Source organism: Eublepharis macularius, chromosome 1 (assembly GCF_028583425.1).
Source record: "Eublepharis macularius isolate TG4126 chromosome 1, MPM_Emac_v1.0, whole genome shotgun sequence".
Classification (NCBI taxonomy): Eukaryota; Metazoa; Chordata; class Lepidosauria; order Squamata; family Eublepharidae; genus Eublepharis; species Eublepharis macularius.
Genome location: NC_072790.1, coordinates 202,584,187 through 202,605,259, shown reverse-complemented (window position 1 = coordinate 202,605,259; position 21,073 = coordinate 202,584,187). Strand labels below are relative to the sequence as shown.

The following is a 21,073-nucleotide window of genomic DNA, read 5'->3' as shown; positions in this document are numbered from 1 at the left end:
ATCTCAGGATGTATGAAAATATCATTTTGGATAGGAAGTATATGAAAAATGAAGTGGGCAAGGAGGTATTTTCAGAGTTCCCATATCTTCTGAAATAGGCACATTTATCTTTTTGACTGCACATTTTCTTTCACCCTATGACATGGGCATGACTTTTGAGATCATGCGTGTTTTTAAAATAACATACGTCATGTGTGTTGTGAAGAACTGTTTCCTGTGCCAGGTCATTGGCATTGGTCATTGGTACCCAAGTAATGTAGCTTCTGTGGCTCAATCCCATGTGATTCTGTAACATTTTAAGTAGCCTTTCATCTCGCAGGAGTCTGGTATAATGCCATCCAGTGTGATCTGCCTTTCCTTTGTGGTGTTGCTACTTCATGTGTTACTGGAGGAAAGTTGGATGGAGCACAAGTAAATGAAAGCCATATGAGTTGGATGTCTTAGCATCTAGGCCCTAATTATACGCACATCAGAAAGAGCTAGACAAGGCTTTTGTTTTTCCTGCCTGCAGTTACTCGAACATTCTACTGTAAACCACTTGGGGGTCTTTATTCTCTGCCATACCTGACGGATGAGATGAGTGAGCACTCTGGGACCCTCAGCAGAGCTGAATGGTGGGAGCTACTCTTCTTCATTAAAAAGCTAGAACAGCAAGAACAGCAGGAAATAGTTCACTTTATCCAGCAGAACTATAAAGAGCAGGTAAGTGGAGTTACAGAATGAGAAGAGGATGAAAAAGTAACAAGAAAGCGTTCTTGGAAGGGGAAATGGAGTAAATTGAAAAGGGTAACTGCTGTAGTTGCTACTTGCTAGATCATTAGCATTCAAGGTGCAGTTTGGCTGCAAAATACCCTTCACCCCCCCCCCTTAACTTACCCTGTGGCTGAACCCCTTGGAGAAGTCAGGTCAAGAAGTTCTCCCTGCAACTTTTAACCTTTAAAAATGGTGGCATATCTGCAGGACTGCCTCACTCCCTGTGTCCTGCAGCTTCACTCATTCTAAACAAGGGCTGTTGCAGATACCACCCTGTAGTTGGGCTAAATGAATAGCTGCCTGTACACGCACATTCTCTGTGGTGGCCCCCATCTTATGGAATGGCCTGCTTGACATCATGTGTGTTTTTAAAATTATAATTAACACTTATTTTAGTATCTTTAATTAGTAAGATACTAAAATATGAATGTATATTAAACTAAATCCAGCTAGTGATGAACATATGCATGCAAGAGAAATTAACAGCCCAATCCAAAGGGCCAGCCTGGCCCAATCCAAGGGGCCAGCCTGGTGCCTGCACCCACATGTCAACATAAAAGTGGCACTGCTCCACCACTCCCTATGGACTTTCATGGGAAGGCCACACTGGCACCCGAGCTCGACAAGGAGTGGTGCAGCCGCTGCCGAGAGCACCCACCCAAGTTCCACGGACAGCCCCATCAGCACCAGCCAGTGGATGCACTGCTCCCCTGACAGGCTTGCAAGGGGCAAGCAATGGCACAGCCAATGGGCAGGCTGCAATCTCTGCTGCTCAGCGACACCTTCCCCCCTTGTCAGGGAGCAGGCAGCCCTGCCTGGGGAGTGGGAAGGTGACACCGAAGGTGCAGACGGCACCCGCCCTCTTGCCTGCCCAACCCCCATTTCCAATAAGAGCAAGGCTGGTGGCTGAAGCTCTGCTTGCTTGCAAATCCCTGCCGCCGCCGCCGCCCCCCAAAACATGTTCCGCCTCCCTGAGAAGTGGGACCAGAAAGACGGTGGGACCCAGCACCCAGGAGCAGCCCCCCAAGGTACAGGAGAGGCAGCTATGTAGAGGCAAGTGGGGGTGGGCACTGCAACGGTTGACGGGGGCTGCCCATTGGAAACCATCTGAGAGATTGGAAGAACCATTGAATGTGATGGGAGCAACCAATGCCCATCGACTTGCAGCGGCTCCATTACATATCACCGTATTAAAAAAAGGTGCAAAGAGAATGTGAGATGGACCTCACAAGCCATGCTCCAGTCCTGGGATGACACCCCCCCCCCCCAGAATAGAATGATGGCTTGTGGTACTAGAGAACCTGCTCTAGGAGCTGCCACCCCACTCCCCAGCGCCACCCGACTCCCCAGCGCAAGATCCCCGAAGTCCATCCCTGTCTCCACAAAGAGCAAATGGAAGAGTGTCTGGCCTCGCGGGCCACCGAGATCCTAGAACATCGCTCCACATCTCCCCCCTGCCCCAGCAACAACTTTGCTCCCTGCATACAGAGATCCTCTGCCTGGCTTATTAGATGCCAGAAGAGATGTTGGAGGAGTCCTCCGTGGCACCACCACTCCCTGCCACACACACACAAGGCTACACTCCCACCCCACTGCCTGCTGTGAACTTGAGTGGGGGGAGGGAAGCTGGCCGGGGCTGGAGCCTCCAAGCTGCAACTGGACACCTGCTCCTTTGAACTGCAGAGCCACACAAAGACATGGAGCCATGTGGAGCCTCATAGGAGCCACCCCACCCACTCCAGCCCAGAGTCAGAGACCATTTGCTTCCAAGTGTGGAATGGCAGGTCTTCAGGGAAGTGGAAGGGGGCTACTGCCACCCAAAGGCAAGCAAACAGACCGGGGCAGTGGGGAGGTGGCTGTTCAACACATTTTATTGAACTGTGAAAAGTGAAGAGGGTGTCTGGACATGCTTTTTCCAAATTTCAACCAGCCAGGAAGGGAGCAAAGCCAGTCTGTGCAGCAGTCAGAGCCGCAAGATCCATTCCTCATGCTGCCCGCACAGGAGCGAGGTTGAGATGTGAGATGCCTTGGGGACTGCTCCCTAGGCTGGAATGGAATGGCAGTAGAGGGAGTTGCTGGGGGCTGGAACAGCTATGTTCCTTGGTCTTCCTGACAGGCTGCGACCTGCCTGAAAGGGAAACAGACACACATGTGGCAAGAGGCCCGTCCTTATCCTAGTCCTAGCCCAGCCTGCCATGTTCTGAGAGGGCTCCATGGCTGGGAGTGGTGGCAGCAGCTCTGTTGTCACAGGTGCTCCCAGCAACCAGAAGATGCATGCCCCTCTGATGGGACCGTACTCCTTCTTTGCATCTGGGATGCTCTGCTCCTGCAGCTGCTTGCGGAGACAGTCAAGGAGCTGTGCACCTGCCATTGACAGGGAGTTAGAAGAGCAAGCACTCAGCCACCCCAACCTGCAGCGGTTCTCTCTCGCCTGCCTGAGAGGGGAGCCCAGCCAAGGGTGTTAGATCGGAGGCCCAGCATGGGCTGCTGGAATCCACCCACCCCGTAACTAGGGGTGTACAACAACAACAAAAAATTCCTGCTTCGGAATTTCTAAAGTGGGAAAAAGAGTCAGAAATATGCGATTTCGTAAATTGCTTATTAACCTGCTTTGGTATGCGCCGTAAAGATTCGGAGCATACTGACAAACTTCCCGCCCTGCTCCTTATTTCACCCGATGGGAGGAGGAGCCGCCCTGTGGCTTACTTCCCATAGGGTGAAATAAGCTGCAGGGCAGTAAGTTTACCCTGCCGCTGGCTTCAGCTGATTGACAGGGGAGCCTCCTCCTCTGCCCTTTGGGGGCGCTTTAAATCCATCACTAGCTGGATTTTGGGGCAGCCTGCTCCTCAGCTCCTTCTTACCTGTCAGAGTGCCCTCAGCCCTCCTCAGGCCAGGACTCAATAACCTACAAGGGAACTTAAGTGAAAGTAGTTAGGCAGACATTCAGGACCCACCTCTCCTGCCCTGAGTGAATGTTCAGCAATCCCCAAAATTTGCAAAGTTCCCCTGGCGAACTCCTGCCCCAGAAGTGCACCCTTTCCTGCCTTGTACTCCCATGGCAGGGAGCTCTCGGGCAGAGCCTCTGGCCGTGCCTCCACTTACTTGGGGCCCAGGCCATCCCATCTGGCTGTTATATAGTGTGGGCGGGGGACTGATTGGCTGCCGGGGAGGGGGCTCAGCCACCACAGGGGCACAAAAGGATTGGTAGTTGGTATCTTATGCTCTGCCAGGCCATGTGGGTGGGCCTGAGTACCAGGATGAGTTTTCCCATTCAATGAGTGCCTATGGGCCATACCACCTTTTTTCATGCCATAATTTCCACTGCCGCAGCGTGGGCATGCCCCGAGCGGCTTTGCAAGCTGACTAACTCACACCCCACCCCTCTGGCCTGCCCCCTGGTGCGCATTTACGCCTCCATCTGGCTGCCTCGTTGGCAGGAGGGGGATTACGCCCGTGTCAGTCTGAGTTATGACAGTGTGCCCCTTAGTTCGTTCCTTGAGTGCTTTCCGCCCTGCCCCCTCAGAATTGGGCTGTTAATCGCTTAACATTTCTCAATCATATCTATAAATTATTTAAAATCAGGACATATTTGGTCTTCCATGAAATGCATTGGAATTTTATAAACACAGAGACACATACATTTCTCATCCAGATCTTTTGCATGCAATTTCCTTTGTCAAAAACCTAGTTCCTATCTTGGTGATATTCTTTATATGCAATGACATTTGCTATCTATAGAGACATATCTATGACCTTTTACATGTGACAATAATATTAAAAAAGTCATCGGTCTTAAATTTAGCTAATTCTTCATATTTTTAATCATGTGACTTTTGCTAAAGCCAATTTACAATACCATTGTGCTCCTGTACAGATAAAATTAAAACAAAGTTTTGAAGATACTAAAAAACTAATACAAGATAGATTAACAGATTATACATAGTATTTCCTACTAATTAAGAAATCATTTATCTACCCTTTTCCAACTACCTTTAATTAATTGCAATAAAGGAACACCTGTATTTTTCCACAATCTGCTAATGAACTGCAGTAAAGGCCATGCAAAGTTTACAAAAATACACGTTTAAATGGAGTATATATGATTAAAATCAAATCTCCTATTGAGTAATGGTTGTTGGGGGTTTTCCGGGCTGTATTGCTGTGGTCTTGGCATTGTAGTTCCTGACGTTTCGCCAGCAGCTGTGGCTGGCATCTTCAGAGGTGTAGCACCAAAAGACAGAGATCTCTCAGTGAAGATGCCAGCCACAGCTGCTGGCGAAACGTCAGGAACTACAATGCCAAGGCCACGGCAATACAGCCCGGAAAACCCCCAACAACCATCGTTCTCCGGCCGTGAAAGCCTTCGACAAGACTCCTACTGAGTAGTTTCTGCGCTGTTAAATATGCCTTGTTTAATTTCTTATGCTTTGTTTTGGCCATTTTTCATCTTTGTATTCAGAGTTATGTTGTTTTCAAATTTCTGCAACACGCACACTATTGTATTGTTCTTTGAATGTCCTATCTGTTGGTCGTATTGCCGGGCACTGTGTTTGAGTTTCAGTGAGAAAGGCGGACAATAAATAAATACAGTTACAGTGATATACAGATGCAAACTTTAACTGTCTTTCTTATATTTCAAGTTGTCAGAGCTGGACGAAGAAAGCCTGATCCAGCTGTCTGTGTCAGCAGAGCTGGCTCAGAAAGTGCTGCAGCTGCTGAGCAAGCTGTGCCAGGGCTGCACCCGAAGTGATTTGCAGTGCTCCCACATCTATCTCAAGTATTCCTTCAGCAAGGGAAGGGCAGAACAGAACTGCCAGAATGGGGACGTGACCCTTGCAGAATATGGTAGCCTTTCTGAAGCCATGGCATCCAGAAAGCCAAAGAAGGAACTACTCCCTGTGGGAGTGCCTTCCGCAGCTCCATCTACAACAGAGAAAACTGACACACAGCTGATTAATGAGCTCCTCAAAGTTGAAGGACTTGCCTTCCCAGATGCACTGGATGAGAAGGTCAAAGGTAAGTGCCAGCCAGCATCCCTGCTGTCTTTTGGGTGAGCATTCTTGTGGGCGAGGATGTGGGTGCCTGGAACTGCAGGATGCTTTCATCTTTGTTTCTAGAGGGGTAGCGGTAGTACAAAAAGAGGCGCTGTGGGTTTTGTTCAGGGGAGAGAGCTTGAAATAGGTCTCCAGTTAAGAGACTGTTATACTAATCTATCTTTTGATCCTGGAAAGTCTTCTGCAGCCTCAAGTTGACGGGGAAGAGGAACTCACTGGAAAAAATAGCAGACGTTGGGGATATCATCCAGAAATCAAGCTCTGAAGTTGGGTTACAGATGGCTGGTCTCAGGTTCATCACCAAGATCTTGGAGGACGAACCTGGTCAAGCAAGACAGGTTATCAAAGCAGATGGTGGACTCACCATCAGGTCAGTTCTCTTGGTTTTTCTACCCCTGGCATGAACTGCAGGGTGGCCTCTTTCAATTCCATCAGTTTGCTGGAAAACAGGAGCATGTTCCTGTGGGTAGAAAATCAGGACATTAGCGAGTGTTTGTCACATAACTGATGCTTTTGAAATAAAGAGGGTTTTTATCTGGCTTTGGGTTTTGAGATGTCTCCTAGAACATGTACACACATCTGCATTGGGAGATGGGGGAAAAGGCATGTTGTTAGTTTCTTGAGCTTTAGGGAGAGAATGGGATATAATGCCAAACAAACAAATCTCAGGTTGGTCTTGTTTTTTTCTTAAATATATATTTTATTATTTTTAGAAGGTAAGAAAGAGAAAAGAGGTAGGTAAAAGAATAGAAAAAGAAACAAAGCAATTTTGCAAAGTTCATTAAGCTTGCTTGTATCCACATTCTAGTTCTCCAGGTTTATATTTTATCCTAATTCAACTTTAACTGTGAATTCTAATATTTCATACAGTATTGCCTTATTATTAGATTTTAGTCTCTATATTTGTTCTTTATCCATTTGTAGAAGGGGTTCTAAGGTGTAGCGAAGTCTCCTTCCTTTTGTCCTTTTGTTAAAGAGGTTAATTTGTCCGTTTCTGCAGTTTCCATTATCTTTACTGTTAATTCCTCTTGCTGCGGTATTGTTTGTTGTTTCCAGTATGACACAAATAGTATTCTAGCCACAGTTACCACATGAATTGTAAAGTAATCTGTTCTTTACTCATATCTGGCATACAATTTAACAAAAATATCTCTGGTTTAAAAGGAATTGAAATCTGTAAAATAGTTTGTATTAAAGTATGTACCATTATCCAAAAATCTATGTACCTCTTTACAGGACCACCACATATGAAAAAATGTCCCTGTATGTTTCCCACATTTCCAACACTTATTTGGCATATTCTTAAACATTTTAGCCAATCTATCCGGAGTTAAATACCATCTGTAAAACATCTTGTATAAATTCTCTTTAAATGTGACAGATTTAGTTATTTTTACATTCACTCTCCATATCTTATTCCATTGTGCTGAATCGATATTATCTCCTAGACTCTGAGCCCATAAAGTTTTACACTTTCCCACCCCCTCATTCATTTTCATTTTCATTATAAATAGATACATTTTCTTAATCAGTTTTTCATCTGAGTCACATAACAGTTTTTCAAAGTCTTTTTGTTCTAGATAGAAGCCTCCCATTTTATTATCTTTATTATATCTAGATTCAATCTGTGCTCTTGACCACCAGTCTAAGTTAATACCTTGATTTTGTAAGTCCTCTTTCGTTTTTAATACTCCTTTATCATCTAAGTGTTGTTTATATCTAATAACCTTATCTACGGAGAATACATTTGGGTGTGTAAATGCTTCTAATGGAGAGACCCATTGTAGGATTTTCACATATATTTGCGGCACAACTCTTTCCCATGTCGTTATAAGAGATTTCCTTATCAAGCGATTTTTAAAATACTTATGTCTAGTTGCTTTTCCATACCACATAAGTGCATGCCCTCCTAACTGTAGATCATAGCCTTCAAGAGCTAAAAGTCTTGGATTTTCCAATAAAATCCAGTCTCTCATCCAAACTAAGCAACACGCTTGATAGTAAGTTTTCCAATCAGGTAGAGCAAGGCCCCCATTCTCTTTCAAACCTTGAAGCATTTTCAATTTAATTCTTGGTTTCTTTCCTTGCCAAATAAATTTACTTATACTCTTGTTTAGTTCTTCAAACTAAACAAGGGTATAAGCAAATTGTGTTTTAACACACAGTTGATTTTGTATCCAGAGGAGTTAGCCGTGTTAATCTGTAGTAGCAAAATCGAAAAGAGTCCAGTAGCACCTTTAAGACTAACCAACTTTACTGTAGCATAAGCTTTTGAGAATCACAGTTCGAGAATCACAGTTCTCTTTGTCAGATGCGTGCAAGCTTATGCTACAGTAAAGTTGGTTAGTCTTAAAGTAAAGTTGGTTAGTCTTATGCAAGCTTATGCTACAGTAAAGTTGGTTAGTCTTAAAGGTGCTACTGGACTATTTTCGATTTTGATTTTGTATGTATGTTTTTCTGAGTTTGGAGCAGCCCCCACCATACCATCTATTGAGCTGGTCTCCAGGTTTTCAGGCACAACTCTCTTAGTGATGTCTGGCCAGCCTTAAGCTGGTTCTAGTTCTACCCAACTTTAAGGGATCACACAATGGCAAGATTAAAAGTCCCCTTCTTGCTGCCCCCAGGGAGAAAATGGTGAAAATGCTGGTGGAGCTGCTGAGCAACCAATTGAAGGAGAAGCTGCTGGTGGTGATGGCTTTGCGGTTGCTTTATGTGCTTGTGGCAAAGTATGACTGGCGAGTTCTCTTTGCTACAGAAGGTGGGGTGCGTGCTGTGTTGGGCTGTATGCAGGAGTACCCCACATCAGCATTGGTGCAACAGGCTGGCTTGGCAGTAAGTAGAATACCTAATTGGGCAAAGGCTGCCCTCAGTGGGCAAGGAAGCTATTACAAATATATAGACCAGCTTTCTTAGATTCAGACTAGCTAAAACAAGTGTATTAAGAGGCTTATGCTACAGAATAAAGATACAACCTGTACTATTACATCCGCTTCATATAAGGTGAATTCCTGCACTGATAATCACTTCCATGTATGTTGCCCCATCACATGTTTTGGTCTTGCCTATATGTAATAAGTTCACCTTGTATGAAGTGGCCTTTGCCACTTAGGATCAGAACTATGACAGAGAATATATAGCTAATGGGTGGAGAAATGAGCCAGGCAGTGAGAAGGGGATGGGGAATAATATGTGCTGGGGCTGTTTTAGTGGTGAGGATGAGCAAGAGTTGAAAGAATTGGGGCACAACAGGAAGGGGTGGTGGTGGTGGATGATATAATTGTTGAAGGGAGTTATTTTTGTTACTCCTGACTGCTTGACCCAGTTCTCAAGCCTGCCTGCTTTCCCCTTTTAGGCACTGAAAGTGCTGGTAGGTGCTGGGAATTGTGAGCTGCTGGGTTCCAGCGGGAAGTCCTACCCTCTGAACCACTCTGATGCCCAGATGATGCGGGAGATCTTTGCCAGCATTGGCTCTGCTTCCAGCAAAGACTCCGACAACTTGCTCTGTGCTATCCCTGCTGCTATTGAGAAGATGCTGGGCACACCTGGGTAAGAGCAAATGGTTAACCTGGCTAGGTAGAGGCAAAAGAGATGACATGCGAGGCAAAAGAGAGCCCAGAGATCACACAAGCAATCTGGTTTCCCTCAAGCTTCTGGGGTGAAGAATCCATGCAGGGACCATGGTTTGGTTCACCATCTGCTTGGTTCTCCTTCCTCCTTGCAGAGAGACAATCTGATAGGCTCCTTGTCTGCTGCTGCTTGAATTGCTAGCTAGTGGTGCTGGCCCCTTGAACTAGAATTTGAGTTGTTGCCCTTCTGTTCATTCCTCCTCTTGCCCAATGAAATGGTGATTACCAATCAGACTGGACCCTCACCCTTTATTCCTTCTTTCTGTAGTGCTTCGTCAGCAGTGCAAAATGGGCTATTGGTGTTGAACATGCTGATCAACAATCACAAGGGTCTGGCTGAGCAGCTGGGAAATTGTGACCTCCATTCAGTCTTGCAGAACTGCTGCCGCTCAGGCCAGAAGTCCAATGAGATGCTGGCTCGAATAGTGCTCAACCGCCTGGCTGAGCATAAGTTGCCCCTGAGCCAGGAGAATGCAGGTAGGGATTGAGGTGGTCTTCCAGATATTTAATCCTCCCTTGCATTTCTGTGCATGTGTGCATGTGCTGGCTTTGCTGTATTTCCATCCATTACTTGTTGTTTCCAAGCTCTGCTTTGTGAAATGGGAAAGCATGGACCCAGAATGCCTAGGCTCCTTTGATTGCAAGTTCAGCAAGTCCTATACCCTTATAACCTTGGATAACATTCATGTACTTTGTTCCCTTGTCTTTCTAGGGCACTGTGTATTGGTGCTTTTCATCCACGAACTTCCCTCCATTATCATTCCGTACCTTCTCCATTTGCTCCTTTTAGGAGCTTGAAAAGGGAAGAGGTGAAAAAGCACTATTTCCTTCAGGCTTTGTCCAAACTCTTGGTCATCACTGGGTCATGATCACCAGCTAAGGTTGTCCTATAGAGGGTGTGATTTTGACTCCTTCCTTCCTTTTTGTTTCCCCCTCCTCAGATCCTGAGGCTACCTTTGAGCTCAAGGACATGGATGTACCAGCACTGTTAAGCAGCCTCCGTGAAAGCTTTTCGAAGGAGGTGGTGCTGGCACTGGAGCTCTGCCTTTGTGATGAAGCTGTTAACACTGAGGGAGATGGCTCTGAGGTTTTGCCAGACCATGAACACTTCTTGCTGCTGCTGAAAACTCTGGAACAGCTGGGAGCAGAGAAGTCTGTACAGCTGGGGGTGTTGAGGTGAGGGATAAATGAGCAGAAGCATAGGTGTGCCTAAACAGAAGAAGGGAAAAGCAGGCTGAGGGACATCATGAGATTAAACTTGTGAAGGTGGACGGAACAGGGTTTCACTGTCATGGAATAAAACTTTTAGAATAGTGCTTAAGCATTGTGGATGTAGAAAAACCAATGTGTCTTGAGCAGTAGTTTCTCAAAATAGTACACGTGGCCTTTCTAGATAAAGCTTAGCATGGGAGTCTGGGGAGCGGGGAAATATTGAGAAACCATGTAAGGGGCTGGCCTTCATGCAGCACCACAAGCCTGGCCTAGGGCACAGAAATGGGAAGATAGCAGATTTGAGTAAACGTCAGCCATATCAACACAGCACACTGCAGAGCGTGGTTTCTCTCCCCCCACCCCGCAGTCATAGGCTGCAGTTGAGGGAGCTCTAGAGATTCCTGAGACTTTGTATATAGAGCTTGCCAAAAATTTGGGACCACTGCCTTGAGAGGTTCTCCCAAGAAGATCATGTTGAAAAGCTAGTAATAGGTAGATGGTGTGTCTGAAGGAACACAGATTCTGAGTGTGTGCTGTGTGAATAGTATCTTGAAGGAGAAAGTTTTCTGTATTGTGGGTGTCATTAAAAAATTTTGGGCAGTCTTCAAGCAGACCTTAGAATTATGACAATATGCTTTGTGAACAGTTTTTTGTTGTTGTTGCTGGGAGTTGTCTAGTCAACATGACTTATGGAGGAGTTCTATTTGTAACACATTCCTGAACATCTTAAAGAAAATAAAAGATCTTGTTGTGTGAACAGGGGCATGATTAGAAATAGGGGTGTGCATTTTGGGTTTCCGATTTGAGTTTTTAACCCGAATTGGGCCCAATTTGGAAAGATTTGGGATTTCTGAATCGGTCCCAGCATTGCTGAGCCGATTCAGGAATCCCAAAGCAAAGCTTCCTGAAGCTATTTGTATCGCTTCAGGAAGGAAGCTTCGGGTAATGCAGCAGCAGCCGCAGTACTTTTCTAGCTGTTTGCATTTCCAAATAGCAAGAAAAGTTTCAAACTTCCCGCCTCGCCACTTTTTTCTCCTTTTCATTGAGTGAAAAAAGTGGCCGGGCAGGAAGTCTGAAAGGAGCACTTTTCTTGCCGCTTGCAAGCAGCAAGAAAAGTGTTGCTTTCAAACACCCACCCCTTTTCCCAGCTGTTGGGAGGGGGAGAAGAGCCCCTTTTTTAGCTAATGGGAGGGGGAGGAGGCTGAGGAGGTTCTGTCTTCCCCCTCCCATCGAGTAAAAAAGGCAGTAGGGCAGGAAGCTTGAAAGCAACACTTTTCTTGTTTGCAAACGGCAAGAAAAGTGCTACTTTGAGCTTTGGTGTGCTCTGTAAACCTTCCCAAATCTTTATGAATCAATTGAATCCCGGAGCAGCTTGCCCCTTCAGGTTATCCCACATTGTTCCCTGAATATTTTTCAGGTACACACCCCTAGTTAGAAATGGAAGGGACTCCATGGCTCTTAAGCAGTGGGTGTAGGAGTGGCTCTATTGCATTTGGCTTAGTTTCCAGACAGAACTGAACTGAATTTTCTTCTCCTTTAACCGCTCTTTCATTCTCTCTGTCGCAGGATTTTGAATAAGTTTTTGGACAGTTCCCAAGAGGATGTGTTGCCCTGGCATGAGTGCATTAAGCCCTGTCTGTCTTCTATGAGTGTCCACAGCAATGAGCGGGAGGTGAGGGACTCATGAGAGTGTTACTTGAAAGACTGAAAGTATGAGGGGCTACTGAAGGCCATTTTGGAGATACTTTAGGATATGCTAGTAAGAGAGCAAATGTTTATGGAGTGGTAGCTTCCTAACGCATTGGAGATGGTGGCAAGTGCTCTTGGACCTTGACTGCAGATTCCAAGTTGAAAGTTATACTAGATGAAATGTGATCAGAAGATGGTTGCTGTAAGTGCAACCATGCAGAAGAGAAAGGATTAAACCTTCTCTCTCCTCCCTAAACTACCTCAGTTTAAATTCAAACTAGCTTTAAGCAGATCTCATTACAAATCTTGTCCGGCCCCTAAAACATGTTAGGGATGCTCATAGCTGAGTCTCCAAAGGGCCAGGACAATCAGTGATGTGTGTCCCATATGGAAGCTGAAGTACCACCCTGCACAAGAGCACAACAGTTGTCAGTCGCAATATTCATCCAGACACTTTCCTGGTCATCCACGGTGAGCAAAAATCTGATTTTGGCAACTAATAGGATGATAAAAATTGGTCCTCTTTAGATCTGAAATGAGTGATCTAGGTGTATATGGGCAAAGTGGGCTATTAAGTTTTTCTATAGTTTGTAATTTTTGTAGACTTGCACATAAGACTGCTTTTGTCTTGCATCTTTCAGATTGCCCACATCTAGTTCCTAGCTAGACTCAAAGACTGTAGAAACATAGTTGGTTGGAAGTAGAGAGCGGGCAGGTTAGCACATTGCCTTCAATGTGATGGCAGTGTGCCTTTCAAATATTTGCATGCTGGCCAAAAAGCCACACGTATCTCAAAAGAAATACGAGGCAACCTTCACAAGGAAGATAACAGGGAGGGTATAATCCATTATTTTAATGCTGCTCTCCCTCCCATGAACAAGAATAATCTTATGATGTATGGTTTCAAGAAATGGGATTTTATTTTATTATGGCCATTTCTTTTCCATGTCATATGGGATCCTCAGGGTGGCTTACAGCAAAATAATCATAAAGCCAGTAAAAGCAAAACAACCAAGTCAGCAGCATAATAGTCAATGGCTAAATACTACAGAGAATAGCCAGATCCAATAATAGTCAGCAGACAATATGACTCAAAAAGTCTTCTTAAAGAGAGCAGCTTCCAGCAGCTGCCCAAACACTGGTAAGAAGGGGAACCAGGGAGCCTTTTGTTAGCCATTCTGAAGTTGTGATGCCATTATATAAAAGATCCTCTCTAGTGGCCATCCATCTGACTTTAGAAGGTGGAGGCACATGAAGAAAGATCTCTGAAGATGACCTTAGTGTTATAGGCAGGTCTACCTGGTAGCCAGTGCAGATTATACAAAACAAGAAAAATGCTTCTGGGGCCTTTCTCTTATTCTAGAACAGCTGCAATGCAGAATGGATCTTTCTTGCCTCCCTCCTACTGCAGCCCAAAATGTCCCCATGAAATGCAGCTCCTGGGGGACAGCAACCCTCCCCAGACCAGCCAGGGGAGGGGAGGAGTCAGAAGTCTGCACTAGGGGAGATAAACTGGCAACCCCTCCCCTTTTGATTCTTGAAAATTTATTTATTTATTTATTTATTTATTTATTTATTTATTTATTTATTTATTTATTTATTTATTTATTTATTTATATCATGTTTGTATTCCACCCTCCCCGCAAGTGGACTCAGGGCAGATGATAACCTTAAAATCATTTTAAAACGTTCCATATTAAAACATTAAAACATCATATAAAAATAGCAGAACAGTGGTGGGCAGCTTTCACAGGGAGTGGGGTAGATGTTGCATCCTCCGGCCAGCGGAGTCCCAACCTCAGCCCTGAGCCTGGCGGAACAACTCTGTCTTACAGGCCCAGCGGAAAGATAGTAAATCCTGCCGGGCCCTGGTCTCAGTAGACAGAGTGTTCCACCGGGTAGGAGCCAGGACTGAGAAAGCCCTGACTCTAGTTGAGGCAAGGCGGGCCTCCTTGGGGCCATGATGCGCGCCGCTGCGTTTTGCAACAGCTGCAATCTCCGGGTCAGGCTCAAGGGTAGGCCTGCGTAGAGCGAGTTACAGTAATCTAACCTAGAGATGATCGTTGCCTGGATCACTGTAGTTAAGTCACAGGTAGACAGGTAGGGGACAAGTTGCCTGGTCTGTTGCAGGTGGAAAAAAGAACTGACAACTGATACAACCTGTGCTTCCATTTTCAGGGAGGCATCCAGGGTCACCCCCAGGCTCCTGACCCTCGGAACTGGCACAAACTGTGCCCCATCGAGGGCCGGGAGCCTGAGTCCTGAACCCAGTCCCCCGTGGCTCAAGTACAGGACCTTCGTCTTTGTTGGGTTCAGTTTCAGTCGACTCTGTTTCAACCAATCAGTCATGGCTGCAAACGCACGTTCCAGGACTGTGGGGTCCAAATCAGAGAATAGCAGAATAGCAGTAAAAATAGAGATGCACAGAAGAGCTATCTCATGTTAACTCATTTTTATCCTGCCCATCCTCCAAAGGCATCAGAGTGGTGTACATGGCTTTTCTCTGCACTGCCTCACTTTAGTCCTCACAAATACAGCTGTAAGGTAGGGGAGGCTGGCCTAAGATAATCTAGTGAACTTTGTGGCTGAATGTGTGCCACTTAACAAAAACCACCCTGTGTGTGTGTGTGTGTGTGTGTGTGTGTGAGAGAGAGAGAGAGAGAGAGAGAACACAAACCTCACTGGACAACCTATCCTTGTACACTACCAGCTGTTACATCTTTGTCTACAGGTTGTGCAGGAATTTATTCGCTTCCTGCATCGTCTGGCCACCACCAACAAAGACTGTGCTGTAGTGATGTGCCGTGTAGGCACAAAGGAAGCATTGACAAAAGCTATGGACAAGCACAACTCCAGTCTATTGCTGGTGACAGAGCTGCGTGACCTTGTGACAGACTGCGAGAAATATGCCAGCCTTTATAAGAAGATGACTACCAGCATCCTGGCTGGTTGTATCCAGGTGAATCTGACATTGGGGTGATATAGGAGTGGCAAGCCAAACAACAGTGTACTGAGAATCAGGATACTGACTAGCTGCAGCTGGTGTAAATCTGAGCGGGCTGAACCAAGATAAGGGGCCAGTGCAGGAGAAGTTGTGCTCTGTAGAGTTTTCTCCTCTAAAATGGGTTGACTGGTTTGGTCAGCAGCTGCACTAAGAAATATGCGTGGCTTATTCTAATAGGGCTCTTCTGTCAGTTTGGATTGTTGGGGTGAGAAGCAGGTATTCCACCATTCTGTGTTCTCAGTTAATGCATTTGTTTGTCTCTGTAGATGGTCCTGGGTCAGATAGAGGAACATAGGCGTAGCCACCAGCCTATCAACATCCCGTTTTTTGATGTGTTCTTGCGCAACCTTTGCCAGGGTGAGTGATCCACACATTTCTGAAAAGAACAGGAAAAGTGGGGAATTTATCCCACCCCCCAAGCCAGCTTGTGTCATCCCTGACTCTCTCCAACTTTATTTATTTATTTATTTTGCCTAGGGTCCAATGTGGAAGTGAAGGAAGACAAGTGTTGGGAGAGAATGGAAGTCTCCTCTAATCCCCATCGGGCCAGCAAGTTAACAGACAGGAATCCAAAAACATACTGGGAGTCAAATGGAAGCACAGGATCCCACTACATCAATGTTTACATGCATCGAGGAGTGGTAGTCAGGTCAGTACCAGTGGAGATTAGGGATTCTCTGGACAGGTTGAATTGGGGCTTTCCAGTGAAGTAGCAGGGTGGACAGGGCTTGAATAATGATGCATTTGGCATCTTAGGGCAAGAGCAAGCTAAGCTGTTGGTTGCCTTGTAGGTTGCCTTGTGAGTGATCCTTTGTGGGATGGAGATGAGAGTCAGGGCTTTGTAACGTGGTGGTTCATTGTCCGTCTTCTGTGCAGTCCCACATGGGACTGCGCATGCGCAGGCCTGCCGACCGGATCTTTTTTCTTTAGTTAAACGTCCACTAGGGGTCACCCAACCAGATAGTGCGCCTGCGCGGCCCTTCCCACCAATATCGCATCCGGTGGGCGCCCCCCACCCTCCAGTTTCTTCTTTGCCACCAACCGGTGAAGACATAGCTTGTCCGCTGACCTGAAGAAGAAAGTATAAGTGTTAGAAGATCTGATAAACGTATCGGTGAGAGCTTGCTTTTCTCGGTCGTGATGTCTGAGAAAGCTTTATTCAAGAAATGTACAACGTGCTCCACTAAGATGGCCAGGACGGATGGCCATTCTGTCTGCCTGGAATGCCTGGGGGAGACGCATATTGTGGCTAAATGTGTTCATTGCCAGAAATTTACGCCCAAAGCCAGGGCTGAAAGAAAAGCCAGGCTAGAGGCGATGTTATGGAAGAGGCCAATGCAGGCTACTAATGGCGCGGAGATGCCCCCCAAACCTCCCTTGGTGAGTGGAAAGTCGTCCCGGAGCGCCTCGTCTACAGCGAAATCTCTTTCCCCGGGACGCCCTAGAGCAACCCCCCCTCGGATCCGAGCGGGGCATCGGGTCAGATCCACCAGCCGCCCAAGTCTCCCAGGACTCCGACCCCAAGTCCGAGAAGCGCTTCGGATCCGATGGCGGCGAGATCGGAGCCGAGGAAATTGGAACCGAAGCCGTCGGTGTCGAGGAGTTCGGAACCGGCGCGATCCGAGCGACTTACTAGCGAGACCGCGCGGTCGGAGTCGAGGGGTTCGGATCCATCGAAGCCACCAAGTTTGTCGGTTCCGAGACACTCCGATCTTGAGTCAACCGATCTGACTCAGAGGAAACGTTCCAGGGTTGAAGACCAGACTGGACCGGCCCCCAAGAAAGCTAAGAAGAAGAGCAGACAGAGGCACACTGCGTCGGTTCAGACAGAGACCGAGTGGGAGACACCTGTAATCCCCTCTCGAATCCGATCACCATCGTACCATTCGTCGGATGGCAATTGGAATCCCCGTGAAGATCTTTGGTCTGGCTCTCCTTCCCGGGAGGGACGCCGTCGGCATTCTGAACAGGGCTCCCCTCAACATCACTGTAGCCGTTCGGAGACTTTTTGCTCCAATCTCCTCCGGCCCCGTCGGGCCTATTCCATCTCATCGGTCCGGGATGACTGGGAGCTGCCTCTTAGTGAATATTCCCGGTTCGACTCGCCTCGACGGGATCAAGGCTACCATCATTCTGAAATCGGCCGTGACCAGAGCCCGAGCCCTCCGTCGGATCCGTCTCCTGACGAGGTTATTATCAGTTCCGGCAGGCTCTCCCCTACAGAGGACTTCCGTCTATATGCGGAGCAGATGATGAGAATGGCTCTCTCGTTGGAGCTGGAGGTGTCTGCAGTTAATCCGAAGCCCAAGGATAAGATCTTGCACCATATATATTCTGGCAACCCGGCCTCAATTGCCTTTCCCATTGCGGAAGGTCTAGAGGAGGTCATTACTTCGGTATGTGAGAAGCCTGCTTCCATTCACCCCACCTCTCGGCGTCTGGAGGCTTTATACAAGACTCGGGATGATGCCTGCACATACCTCTTCATCCATCCTCCTCCATCTTCGCTGATCGCCGAGGAGATGCAATCCAATCAGAGACAAAGTGTGCATGCTGTACCTGCTGACAAGGAGAGTAGGAAGTTAGATTCTCTAGGGAAGAAGATCTACTCCTCGGCGGCCCTGTCGGTGAAGATTGCGAATTACTTCTCCATAATGGGAGCCTATCAGATATTCCTGTGGAACCATGTCGCGGTGTTCCTTGATAAGCTCCCTGACGACCAGAAAGTTTTGGCCAAGGTCATTATGGATGAGGCACTACGCCTCTCAAAGCAGCAGATTAGCGCTGGTCGCAACACCCTGGAGACCTCATCAAGAGCTTTGGCTTCGGCTGTCGTTCTCAGGAGGCATGCCTGGCTGCATACGACTGCGTTACCTCCACAGAATAGGAGCAAAATCGAGGATATGCCTTTTGAAGGGAAAACTCTCTTCGCGATCAAGACAGATGAATATCTGTCCCAGAAGCGAAAGGACCGTTTAATGGCTCGGTCCTATGGCATCGCCCACACTAGACCATCCCAGTTCAACCATCCCCCATATCGTTCCTCGTACTACTACCGGAACCGAAACCAGAGGTACCAACCGTATCCTCCTTATGGCTCCTTCAGACAGCCCCATCAACAGTCGGGATCCTTCCAGCGGCGCAGATCCACTTACCGTCCGCAACACAGTCGTCAGAGTCCGGCTGAAAAGGAGCCGGCTCCCCAACCTAAGCAGTTCTGACTAGCCGTGAATCAGGCTGTGGTCTTTGGAGACCGTTTGGCTGAGTTTAGTGTGTCCTGGGTGGAGATCCAGTCTGACAGTTGGGTTCTTGATGTTATAAAGTTTGGTTATAAAATTGAATTTGAAGTTTATCCGGAGTTGTCTCTCCCTGATTTCTCGTTTGATTCCGACTCACAGAAGCTCCAGATGGCTGTTCAGGCCCTGTGTCAGAAAGGGGCAATTACGGAGGTTCCTCAGGGTGAATCTCTCCTTGGGTTCTACTCCAGGATGTTCATAGTTGACAAGAAAGATGGGGGAGTACGCCCTATTTTGGACCTTAAGGGGCTCAATAGATTGGTGAGACCTAGAAAGTTTAGAATGCTAACCTTGCATATGGTCCTGCAGCTGATGCCTGATAACATGTGGTTTGCTGTACTGGACCTCAAGGATGCGTACTTCCATGTTTCCATTCATCCGGCACATAGGAAGTTCCTGAGATTTCTTTGCAATGGTAAGGTTTTTCAGTATCAGATCCTGCCCTTTGGGCTGTCCTCTGCACCTAGAGTCTTCACAAAGTGCATGGCTCTGGTGGTAGCTTTCCTGAGACGTCAAGGATGTTCTATTTTCCCGTACTTGGACGACTGGCTCCTGGCTGCCCTGTCCTCGGACCTTCTTTACGAACATGTGAACCTGGTGGTGCGCACTTGTGCGCGCCTGGGCCTCTTAGTTAACTTTCAGAAATCAGTTTTAGTTCCCTCCCAGAGGGTGTCCTTTATAGGCATGGTATTGGATGGGACGCTAAATAAAAGGTTCCTACCCAAAGAACGTGTCTCCCGTATTAAGCGCTCAATAGCATTTTTCTCCAGGTGCCGTTTCCAATCAGCCTCAGCTATTCAGACGTTGCTGGGCCTTATGGCGTCTGCCACGGCTGTGACTCCTATGGCCAGGTTGAACATGCGACCACTTCAATTGTGGTTTCTTTCAGTCCATGACTTCCTTTCGGCCCCTCAGTCCAGGAAGTACTCCATTCCTCGTGGAGTCCTTCGCTCCCTGAGGTGGTGGCTCTCTGAGGATAACCTCCTTAAGGGAGTTGCCTTTGGAACAGTGCAGTGTCAGGTCACCATTTCTACGGATGCCAGCACTATTGGTTGGGGCACTCAGTGTGGACATCTCAAGGCACATGGGACTTGGTCTGACCAAGAGAGGTGTTTCCACATTAACATGTTAGAATTGCTGGCTGTACGCTTTGCCCTTATCGCATTTTCAGATACGCTCCGAAACAAGACAGTGCAAATTCTCACAGACAATTGCACGGCCATGTTCTATCTGAACAAGCAAGGGGGCACCACTTCCTGACTCCTCTGCGAAGAAGCAATACGGATTTGGGAATGGGCGTTAGACAGGGGCATTTCATTACAAGCAGTTCACATTCCAGGCACCTCAAATGTGATCGCAGACAAGTTAAGCCGTCTCACGTCCGACAACCACGAGTGGACCATAGTGCACTCCGAGTTGGGAGGCTTGTTCGAGACTTGGGGTTTCCCCGAGGTGGATCTGTTTGCATCGGAGAGCAACAGAAAGGCCTTGCAGTTTTGTTCCCGGGGAGGTCTGGGTCTGAACTCCTTGGGGGACGCTTTCCAGATTGCTTGGACAGGAGTTCTCTTCTATGCCTTCCCTCCTTTTCCGCTGATTGCCAGGACAGTCAGCAAGATCCTCCGGGAGGGTTCACGTGTAATTCTAGTCACTCCCTTTTGGCCTCGTCAGCCATGGTTTCAACTAGTGATGCAGCTATCTCAGGGTGTATATTATCATTTCAATCTGGTTCCCAATCTCCTTTCCTACAGGGGAGTACTGTATCACGATTTACCCAAACTGAAGCTGATGGCTTGGTTAGTTCGGGGTTCCCGGGATTGTCTGACAGAGTTGCAGAAATTTTAGTTAATGCTAGGCGGGATAGCACCCGTAAGTCCTATGCAGCAAAATGGAAACGTTTTGAATGTTGGGCTGCTGAGACGGGAGTAGATATTTGGAATTGCCAGTAGGGGACTATTTTTGATTTTCTTTTGACTCTTAAGGATGGAGGTCTTTCTAATTCTTCAGTAAAAGTTTATTTGGCTGCCATCTCCGCCTTTCACGCAAAGGTTGATGGTCGGACTGTTTTCTCCCATAGTTTGTCCAGGTCCTTCCTTAAAGGTTTACAGAATATGTTCCCCCCAGTTAGGGAGATTGTGCCTCAATGGTCACTTAAATTGGTGTTGGTTGCTCTGATGAGGGCACCTTTTGAACCTCTGGCCTCTTGTGCCTTGAAGTTCTTATTGTTCAAGGTTTCCTTTTTGGCGGCCATTACTTCAGCCCGTAGGGTCAGTGAACTGGCGGCCCTGAGACAGGACCCCCCTTTTCTTAAGGTGCACCCTAATAAGGTGGTTCTTTGGCCGGATCTTAGATTCCGGCCTAAGGTTGCTTCGCAGTTTCACACATCTCAGGACATTATTTTACCTGTGTTCTATCCCTCTCCTTCGGATAGCTCGGAAAGGG

General features: G+C 47.1%; 1 protein-coding gene across 2 annotated transcripts in view; it reads left to right on the top strand.

The window, feature by feature from the left end:
- LOC129332864 (cullin-9-like) overlaps positions 1-21,073 on the top strand; it is a 116,170-nt gene that overhangs the window by 59,479 nt on the left and 35,618 nt on the right. For both annotated transcript variants that reach the window (XM_054984173.1, XM_054984165.1), the window contains exons 6-16: positions 512-702; positions 5,394-5,769; positions 5,985-6,177; positions 8,432-8,639; positions 9,160-9,353; positions 9,702-9,910; positions 10,375-10,609; positions 12,212-12,317; positions 15,066-15,293; positions 15,605-15,695; positions 15,816-15,987. In XM_054984173.1, coding sequence (XP_054840148.1) covers positions 512-702; positions 5,394-5,769; positions 5,985-6,177; positions 8,432-8,639; positions 9,160-9,353; positions 9,702-9,910; positions 10,375-10,609; positions 12,212-12,317; positions 15,066-15,293; positions 15,605-15,695; positions 15,816-15,987 — 2,203 coding nt within the window. The remainder of the gene's footprint in view (positions 1-511; positions 703-5,393; positions 5,770-5,984; positions 6,178-8,431; positions 8,640-9,159; positions 9,354-9,701; positions 9,911-10,374; positions 10,610-12,211; positions 12,318-15,065; positions 15,294-15,604; positions 15,696-15,815; positions 15,988-21,073) is intronic.